Raw genomic sequence first — 10,000 nt, forward strand, 5'->3', positions numbered from 1 at the left:
GTGCATCTGTACTGCTGGGAGGCAAACGAGCTGTCCTTCTCCACCTACCGTCAGGGAAGAGAGGGAGATGAGATCAAAGGATGCAGGATATAGAGGTTAGGAAATAGAAGGGGAGAAAGACCTAATAACGGCCTCTCTTGAAAACAAACAGTATCATGCAATGGCACCTGAATGCGTGCAATGAGAGTTAACTTACAAGCCATAACCTCGGCGAACGGTTTGTCGCTCCTGTCATTTTCCTAAAATACATTCCTACTCAGTTTGTGAGTGCTATAGGTATATTTTGATCTACAGATTAAATAGTTGCATCATTACAAAGTATTGAATTATCAGGATAATTTATTACCAAGTGACATATCTGCATTACTGTTTAACAAACATATTATTTTGAATAAAAATAAAAAAATTTTTAAATAACTTGTTCTTGCCTGACATGAATATTACAAAATATCTGCCTCCAAAAACGAGGTAAAATATGCCATATTCATATTTCAGCATACATTACAGTTAAGCTGTGGCGAGCTGAATAAAAATAATGATTTTTAGGTAATACATTGCTCAGACATGTTACATTAATGCATATTAGTGCCCAGTTTTATGTATTTTTTATGCTAATATTAGTGAGTGCAAACTCAATTTGTCTCGTAGATCTCACACCATGGGATATTCAGATAATTGGTCCCTTTCTCAAACTTGTGGACTTGCTCTAGTACATTTAGGAGTCATCAATTTTTTAGGTAACCAAGGAATAATACAGGCGAGTCACATCTTACATATGGTGTTACAATATTTAGCATTTTTGTAATTCATTATAAGTCATTCACTTTAAAGAGACTAGACATTTACTTTATGAAGTATCTTTTAGTGAAATGCTGTTCAGCGAACAAGGAATGTTCTCAGAACTTTTAGCATTTTTCTATTTATTACAGAGCGTTCAGAACATTCAAACGTAACATTCCAATAATGTTTGGAAAAATGTAAAACGGAATGTTCCTTTAAAAAAAAGGTTTGAAATGGACATTTTGAATGTTCAGAGAACATTCAGAAATAATGTTTTTAAAATGTTAGCAGAATGTTCTTATGAACTGGTCTGGTGTGTTTTTCTGTATGCTTAACACACTTGCTCCGTGTTTAAAGCGCTCTTAAAGTTTATTAAAGCATAAACAGAATCAGGGAGTAAAACAAAACATATTTCAACATAACTTTATACAGCTCGAAATACACAACAATACAAAATACAAAGTAGAAAACGGTATTGTCTCTTGTTCTCCTCAGAGGAGAGATGTGGAGAGAGGACGGTCCTCTCTGTAATACATGAAGGAAGGGCCTTTCTTCTCTCTTTTAGATCTGCTGTGTGATGTTTGGCATTGAGATGAAACTAAAGAAGCTCTGTGTAGCGGTAAGACTCTCTGTCTCCATCTGTTGGCCAACCACTAGATATAATTGCATGAATGCTAGTGGGTGAAGAAGCAGGAAAAATATACCTTAAAAATGAAACATTCTTATATACACATACCAGCAAACATACAGTTTTTCAGGCTCATTTTGCAGTATAGTGGTTCAATTGTTCACACACACCCATGATACAAATGTGTCTCTGATGCCCCTGTGTCTGGGTGAGATCGTGGGTGTATGCTTAGTATATTGTGATGTGTTTCAGAAAGCAATGCTTTGTAACTTTTGTCATGTTTTAGCGGTATATATGTGATACAGTTACTTTATGGGGCTAATTTTATTTGACCTAGAGAGATTTCCTGCTTTTTGACTCACAACACATTGTATTGAGACCCTACAGAGATATGTTCTCAGACGTTTGACGGGGGACGGCTGGAAATATTAAGAAACTGAAGCAGGAGTGTCAAAACACTGAAAACTCCATGAGTGTTTATCTCTTTCTCTCCGTCAGTAGCGGTCCTCTTTTTTCCAGTTATCCCCAAACCCATCTCTCTGACTGAGAAGACTTCAGCTGTACTGACTCGCTGTTGTCTCTGTCTGCCTGCAGCCAAGCAAAGGTAAATAAAACATCAGATGAAAACAAAAAACTATACAAAATTTATTTTAGTTAAGCTCAATAAGCATCTGTGGCATGGTGATTACCACAGAAAATATGTTTGTATCATCTCCAAGTTATTGCGGAAGCCTTAGAGGCCGTGCATTATTTTTTTAATGTCTTGTTTTTTACTTTCTCATGATCTCAACTTAGCAGAAGTTGTTTTTTGAGGTCTTGTTTCTGTTTTAACAAAAGCCATTTCTGCACCATACACAACCATTCAAAAGTTTGGTGTCGGTAAGATTTTTTGATGTTTTTGAAAGAAGTTCTGCTAACCTAGTCTGCATTTATTTGATAAATACAGTAAATATTATTACAATTTAATATAACTGTTTTCTATTTGAATATATTTATTCCTGTGATGCAAAGCTGAATTTTTTGCATCATTGCTCCAGTCTTCAGTGTCACCTGATCCTTCAGAAATCATTCTAATATTTGATTTGGTGCTCAAGAAAATGTATTTTTATTATCAATGCTGAACAGTTGTGCTGCTTAATATTTTGGTGGAGACCATTATACCATTTAAGTTCAAAACAACAACATTTATTTGAAATAAATATCTTTTTTAACATAAATGTCTTTACTGTGACTTTTGATGAATTTAATATGTCCGTTCAATTTCTTTAAAATAAAATCCCCAAACTTTTAATTGTGCACTGTATAGTGTATATACTACTATATAATGGGTGAACGAATTTGCATTGGTTTTAATGAAAAATATTAACTTATCTTTATTATATAATATTACTGCTTGTGGCAAGCTTGTGTTGTGCCACCAGTAATTAATTTATTAATAATAAATTACACTGATATCATATGATATCCATGTATGTCCACTAGCTATATCCATAAGTACATTATTCACTTCAATTAATATAAATTGAACATATTAACAAATAATTTTGGAATGGCATCAAGCTCACAACAATTAACTGACCTTGCTTGCGATAGCTTTCAGTTTACCCAGTAACGAAGGAGTATTTGAGTAAACAACATCGTCCTCATTCTCCTCCCCTTCTCCCTCTGCTAATGCACAGCTGTCCGCTGCTGGCAACTCACAGTCCTTATTGGCCGACATCACTAGTCTGGAGTATTTATATTCAAGCCTGTACAAAGAAGAAAAGAGGTCAAAAATCAAAAAGCACTTTTTGCATCTCAAGCTGAATTTCCATTGACAGCTTGTTACCTTTTGTTCTTTTTCCAGAAATAACATGTGAGAGAAACCAAGAGGATGGCCATGAAGGCTCCGCCCCCAATTCCGGCCTTCACCCATAGGCTGACCACCTCACAGTGGGCGGAGGTCTTGTTCGGGAGCGGTACCCCTTTAGTGCAAAATTTTGGTTCGTTCCACACATAGAGGGTGTCCTGTTACGAGAAGCATACATGATTAATCAGAACGATGCCAAAGAAATTGTACTAGATGCATTTGTGGAAAGAGATGTACCTGCACTCCTCCTTTGCACGCTCCTTCTATCGAATGGTAGTAGGTTTCAGTGCAGAGAGGACAAGCGCTAGAGCTCTCCCAGAGGAAATTAAACTCACAGCCATTACATGTACCTGCTGGGCACTTGCTAAACACACAATTAAGAAGTGCTTTTTTGTGATTAACATTACCACATTGTCTTTCCTTCAAGCAATTAAAATTGTTTGTAAATGTACGTAATCAGTCCGACAATTTTTGTGGAAGGCATTTGTAGCAGAATGGTTCATTTCAGTGCATTTCGAACCCAACTCACTCTCAAAATCAACATTTCTCATTTCACACACAGAAAAAGTGCAAATGCAAATCTACAAACATTGAATATTCATTGCATATTTGCAATTGGCCTACAAACATTTGAATGCTATGTATTAGCATTTATATTAATAGCGGTGTTTCACTCATGGGTAATATTTCAGCTGTTGAGCTTCGATGATAATTCACCATATACAAAGAATGCAAATGATGCAAATTTGAAAAATGCTAATTTTTGTTACACGTCCCATCTGTTTTATTAAAAAATAAATGATCCATAAAGATACTCAGCTATGCACATTTTAATCACATTTTAATAAAAAATGCAATGCATTTAACATATTTAATATGTTAACTTGGTCCTAAAATACATACGTTTGTGAACAAATACAGATAATAAGCATAGAAATACACGCACCTAGGCACAGTGAGCTCTCCGCGTGCACTCTTCTCAGGATTGCAACGCAGAGTCACGACTGTGCTCCGGCCGTTCAGACAGGATGCTGTGGGCTGTGGAGAGCTGAGGTGAAAATATTTTTTTTATTATTATAAATTAAATATCATTGCACACATCAACTACCTATTTTAAACAAGTTCATCTTTCTTTATTTACCGATAGAAGAAGTTGATATCTGGAACTTTCCATGAAGACTCAGGGAAGAGGTCTGAGCTGACAGTGACCCCATCCAGATTTTTGTGAACAGAAGCTCCTGAGAAATGGAAGAATGAAGGACATGAGACGAGTAAGAAATTAGAACACCTCTGTTTTGAAGGGAGCTAAACACAAAAGTGCCATGTAAAACAACTTTATTATAGATTAGAGGTGGCCAAATTTCAGATATATTCTCTGTATTTCAATGCAAAAAAGATGATTTCTGAAGGATCATGTGACACTGACGACTGGAGTAATGATGTTGCAAATTCAGCTTTGCATCACAGGAATAAATTACATTTTAAAATATATTAACATAGAAAACAGCTATTTTAAATTTTCTATTTTTACTGTATTTTTTATCAAATATATGCAGCCTTGGTGAGCATAAGAGACTTCTTTCGGAAAAAAATGAACAATCTTACTGACTCCAAACTTCTGAATGGCCATGTATGTTAAATACTGTTAAAGAAATAAGCTCACCAAGGAAAGTGTCAGCCAGGCTGATGGACTGAGACGACAGTGATGTTCTAAAGCCCCGTCCATCTGCAGGGATGATGGTCGATTGGCACACAAAAGTCTCGACGAAATTGTTAAGGTCAGCGGATTCATTTTGCAGGTCCTTACTGGACAGATCTGTAACATTGTCAGTGCACACCGCCACCTTCCTCCCCTGCGAGAGAGAACAAAATATGCACTTTGTGATGATCTTAAGAAAGCTATTTCTAATTTCTATCAAAGCAATCTATTTTTAGTCAGCTAAAGATAGAGATGTGTGTATGTGAGAGTACCTCAGCCCCACACAGACTGATATTAAACTGGTGGTAGTATTTAGTTCCCTTGGAGGTGAAACTAGGCCCATTCATGATTGACCCCACTGAACTCAAGGCACTCAAGTCGTAGGTCAGCGTTCGGTTTCGATCCATATGCGAGAAGGTGCAGTCGTTAAAACACACAGAGTGCTCCTGGACACATAAAACACACATTTTGCATGTTAAACAGTGTTAAAAACCAACATAGTCATGCATTACCTCTTGGTTATACTCGTACCTTGTTGTTCTTGCTTCCAGGTCCGCAGGGCTGACAGGCCTCCTGGCCATAAATGTGATGCCCAGAGAGGAAAGTGTTGGACGGGCACTCCTGGCACTGGTTGGTGTCTTTGTTGATGAAGTGTCCGGCGGGACAGGGGACACAGGAAGAGCCGTCCTGCTGACTCATCATAGCACAGGCGTGGCAACCAGACGCTGAGCCATCCATCGCATTAGTCACCGTGATCGAGTAGATCTTTGCAATGTCATTTACATGCTGACGCACCTGTGAGAGAAAGACACCGCGAATGAGAACTTTTCCACGTGACAAAAAGGTACTTAAGACTAATTTCTGTTGTGAATACTTGCATCAGAGGCTTTGTTGGTGCGCTGGAAAGCCCATGTGTACGAAACCGAAGCATTTTTGGTCATGGTGTGGGTGTACGCTTGTCTCGGTTTACTCCCTACCCATGATTCCACAACATTTGTGCTCTTCCTGTTTACGTCCTATGGAGAAAATGCATTGATTTAGTAAATAACTTGCAGATTAATTCACTGTGATGACTGGACTATTATTCTCAAAATGTTAGCACAAAAACATTACTTGTACATCGTTCATGATCAATTTTTTCTGAAACGTTTTAGATGAACATTCATTTATGTTCACAGTTTTTAAATGCTACTACTTCAGAGAACATTCAAAAATAACATTTCCGTAATACTTGCAAAATGATAAAATAGAATGTTTCCTTACCGTTTGTTTTTTAAAACTTTTAAAAGTTTTTTGAATGTTCAGAGGACATTCAGAAATAACATTTTCATAACAATAGCAATGCTACATACTACATTTATCTTTATCGGTGCATACTACTGTTTCACATACTGTTTTGGTTAAATTATTGTCTTACTATCATAAAATAGAGTTCGCAGTCTGCGCTGCAGTTGGTCTCGAAGATAAACGTGATTCGGCCGAACTCAGTAGCTGAAGCATCGTTCACAGAAGTAGGAAGTCTGAGAGAGATAAAAAAAAAGAGAGGCCACTTGTAAATGTTCTATGCACAACCAGCAATTTAACACTGGAATTGTAGATCTGACTCACTTGAATCCAGGCACTCGTAAATTTAAGATGAGGTAATCATTATCTGAGCCGCCCACTCCGATACGAATGTGGTCGCCAGCCACTTCCCAACCTACAAAAACAAATGTGCATCGGATCATAGAGCATTTACTTCATTGGCCTGTAATGCGGTGTGCATTGGCATACATGCTATTAATATATATATGTGACCCTGGACCACAAAACCAGTCATAAGGGTCATGGTCTGAATGATTTATTTTTGTGTGTTCGTACGGGAGTACTGTGTTTTGGAGCATGGTGTACATGAACTGGCTCCCTTTCCAGAGTAAGTGTTCCTGGGGCAAAGGTCACATGAGGAAGAGCCTGGGGTTTTACTGAAGGTGCCCGGCCTGCATGGAAAACACTCTGAGGTGTACGCCACACCTGCACAGAAAACGTGTAAAAAAAATAAAAAAAGTAATATGACCATAAAATATCCCAACAAAAGAAGGCACGAAAGTAGACATGATTTCATCAGAATCCCACACCTTCGATCTGGATGTTCTTCAAAAGGACCGGCTTCACTGGTTTCCCACCCAAGAGCATTCCTGTGGTTCTCCAGTACAGAATATTAGTTCCTGACTTCAGGTTTACCTTTGACATACAAAAAAATCAGCTATATTAGACATCAATACTGCAAAATCCTTAAAGGGACAGTTCACCCAAAAATTAATATTCTGTGATCATTTTCTCACTCACATTTTGTTCCAAACCTTTCTCTGGAACACAAAAGCAGATATTTGGTAACTAAACTGTTTGGGTTCCCGAAACTGTTTGGTTATCAACATTCTTCAAAATATCTTCTATGGTGTTCAGCAGAAGAAAGAAAGTCATACAGGTTTGCAACAACATGAGGGTGAGTAAATGATGACTGAATTTTCAATTTTGGGTGAACTGTCCCTTTAAATATGAATAAAATCACTAACCGTATGGGTTCCCCACTCTCCGTTAGAGGTGAGTTTGATCCATTTCTCACTCCCTGTCTGGTCCATCTCCTGACATTGGTCATTCTGAATCTGCATCAGAAATAAAACATATTATTTTTAGAGATATATTTTCACTTCAACACATTTGTAGAAAAAACAAATGAAAGATGTATAGAGTAAAACACACAAAGAACTCGAAGAAGACGTTGCTGTCGACATATTGATAGTCAAAGGAGACGGAGCCCTGCTTCATGAGATGCACTGCATACACCAGTGACACTGTGCAGTCGTCACGATTGGATTCCAAGTGACTTCCCTGAGGTGTCCATGAAGAACTGCAATTAAACAACACAATGTTAACAGGTAGATCCAGATCTGTAAAAGCTTAGAGAATAGAATATATGGATATATATATATATATCAGTATGTAACTTGGCACTGACTTGTTGCAGGTCATTGAGTCGTCTCCTGAACCTCCTGAGTCCATGTATGTGGCCAAATTGCTGAATCCCGCAGGAATGGAGTCCCACTGGTCAAAACGCACGCCGCTACCCAGCGAATAAGAGCCAGCCGCACATGATGTGCACTGCTGGGATGACATCTCTAAAAACTTCCCAGCTTCACAAGAAAAAGCTGTACAACAAGTAAGCACAGACTGTGTTATAGTGACACAATACAAAGACCTTCAGATGTTTTCGGACACATTTAAATTGAATAAATGTCATTGCTTTTGATATCAAAATATACAACCAAGGAAGTGTTTGAGCCAGCATTCTTTAAATGAAATGCCACTTGGTTTGATATTTTAAGTAATTCAATGCATGTTCATTGAGAGTGTGTATATGTGGTTGTTTTCTTACTGCAGTCTGTGCCTCTGACAGGCTCTGGAAGGCCTGAGCAGCTTCCCTGTCTGTGAGGAATGGCAACTCTCCATCTGGAGCCTGTGCTGTCACACTCTGTGTACTCGAAGTAGTAGTCTGTCTGAAACACACATGCAGATAGCGACATATTCAAACATTTACATCAAACACAAGTTATGGTGATTAAAAGTGACCTTTTTTCATAAACCAGCAAGAAAAAAGATTTAGAATATTTTAATAAATTCAATATTTTAACATATAATAAAAAGGTTTTTTTTGCAAAAAATAAAATAAAATCGCTCATGCGCTCTTCTCAAACACAGGCAGCTTTACAGAAAAAAATCCTGGATACATGTACAAAAAATGCATAAAAAATTTTTTTTTTAGCAAAAAATACAATAAATGTGCTCTTCTCAAACATAGGCAGCTTTACAGAAACTGCCCTTTCAAAACATATTGTCATGTAACATAATTTGTGCCATTATTATTTTTTTTGATTAAGCAAGCATCTTGAACACCTTACCCCACTCACCCCTACCTGATCTTTTACTGTTTCCAAAACTTTCAGGCACATATAACAGATAGTTAGATTTCGTGTGTGCTTACAATAGCAGGGGGATGGGGATGGTCTGACTATCTGCCTTTTGTCCCCGGACAGTCGCCAGGGCAACGGCCAGGAGCCCTGTGACTGTTGTCATGACGATCACTCATTGCTTTTGGTTGTGGATGGTAATGAATGAAGAGTCTGATATACACTGATAACAACCTGAAATAATGAGGCCACTAAATATCTCCTGTGTGTGCGTCTTTGTTGACAGATCTGTTATGCAAATCAGTGTGTGTCCAATGCTCTGAAATGCAGCGATTGTTCTCTGCTCCTTTAGGGGCCTGCTACACACAAAAGCCAAATTGACCGCATACACACACACACACAGGTAAGAGCGCAAACCATGTATTAAATTACATATACCACCATAATACAGTGTAATGACGTTGTTGCCTTCAGGAAGATGATAAATACATCCCACTGGAGGTGCCTGTCATCTGGTAATGCTTGATTATAGCACACACATTATCACTAATGGTGCACCTGCACCTGCAACTATTACCCAGCATCCCCCTCAAATACTCTTAAAGGAGCAGTTCACCCCAGAATTAAGATTCTGTCATCATTACTCACCCCGTGTTGTTCCAAAACGGAATTTTATATATAAAGCAGAATGTTTTTACATTTAAATAAATTTATGCATTTAGCAGACGCTTTTATCCAAAGCGACTTACAGTGCATTCAGGCTATACATTTTCTACCAGTATGTGTGTTCCCTGAGAATTAAACCCACAGCCTTTGTGCTGCTAACGCAATGCTCTACCACTGAGCCACAGGAGCACTATTTATTAATATTAACACTATTAATTAATAGTATTAATTCATTCATTCATTCATTCATTATTATTAACTATTAATACTATTTCTATTAACATATTTTCTATCCAGTAACAGCAAATGTGACCCTGGAGCACAAAACCAGTCATAAGTAGCACGGGTATATTTGTAGCAATAGCCAAAAAAAACATTGCATGGGTCAAAATTATAAATTTTTATTTTATGCCAAAAATCATTAGGATATTAAG

At 37.6% G+C, this 10,000-nt stretch overlaps 1 protein-coding gene across 1 annotated transcript in view; it reads right to left on the reverse strand.

The window, feature by feature from the left end:
* Positions 1-1,090: 1,090 nt before the first annotated feature.
* Positions 1,091-10,000, reverse strand: part of LOC107725885 (UPF0577 protein KIAA1324-like homolog) — a 10,750-nt gene continuing 1,840 nt past the window's right edge. The window contains exons 2-19 of the mRNA XM_016535304.1: positions 8,369-8,489; positions 7,952-8,141; positions 7,696-7,843; positions 7,509-7,598; positions 7,071-7,176; positions 6,817-6,966; positions 6,565-6,655; positions 6,374-6,476; positions 5,835-5,972; positions 5,488-5,751; positions 5,229-5,402; positions 4,921-5,110; positions 4,399-4,495; positions 4,204-4,305; positions 3,495-3,621; positions 3,237-3,415; positions 2,988-3,156; positions 1,091-1,996 (exon numbers count right to left, since the gene is read on the reverse strand). Of these exons, the coding sequence (XP_016390790.1) occupies positions 1,928-1,996; positions 2,988-3,156; positions 3,237-3,415; positions 3,495-3,621; positions 4,204-4,305; positions 4,399-4,495; positions 4,921-5,110; positions 5,229-5,402; positions 5,488-5,751; positions 5,835-5,972; positions 6,374-6,476; positions 6,565-6,655; positions 6,817-6,966; positions 7,071-7,176; positions 7,509-7,598; positions 7,696-7,843; positions 7,952-8,141; positions 8,369-8,489 (2,508 nt within the window). The 3' untranslated portion in view covers positions 1,091-1,927. The remainder of the gene's footprint in view (positions 1,997-2,987; positions 3,157-3,236; positions 3,416-3,494; positions 3,622-4,203; positions 4,306-4,398; positions 4,496-4,920; positions 5,111-5,228; positions 5,403-5,487; positions 5,752-5,834; positions 5,973-6,373; positions 6,477-6,564; positions 6,656-6,816; positions 6,967-7,070; positions 7,177-7,508; positions 7,599-7,695; positions 7,844-7,951; positions 8,142-8,368; positions 8,490-10,000) is intronic.

This window comes from Sinocyclocheilus rhinocerous, unplaced genomic scaffold, assembly GCF_001515625.1.
Source record: "Sinocyclocheilus rhinocerous isolate Xijiao unplaced genomic scaffold, SAMN03320098_v1.1 scaffold395, whole genome shotgun sequence".
Taxonomy (NCBI): Eukaryota; Metazoa; Chordata; class Actinopteri; order Cypriniformes; family Cyprinidae; genus Sinocyclocheilus; species Sinocyclocheilus rhinocerous.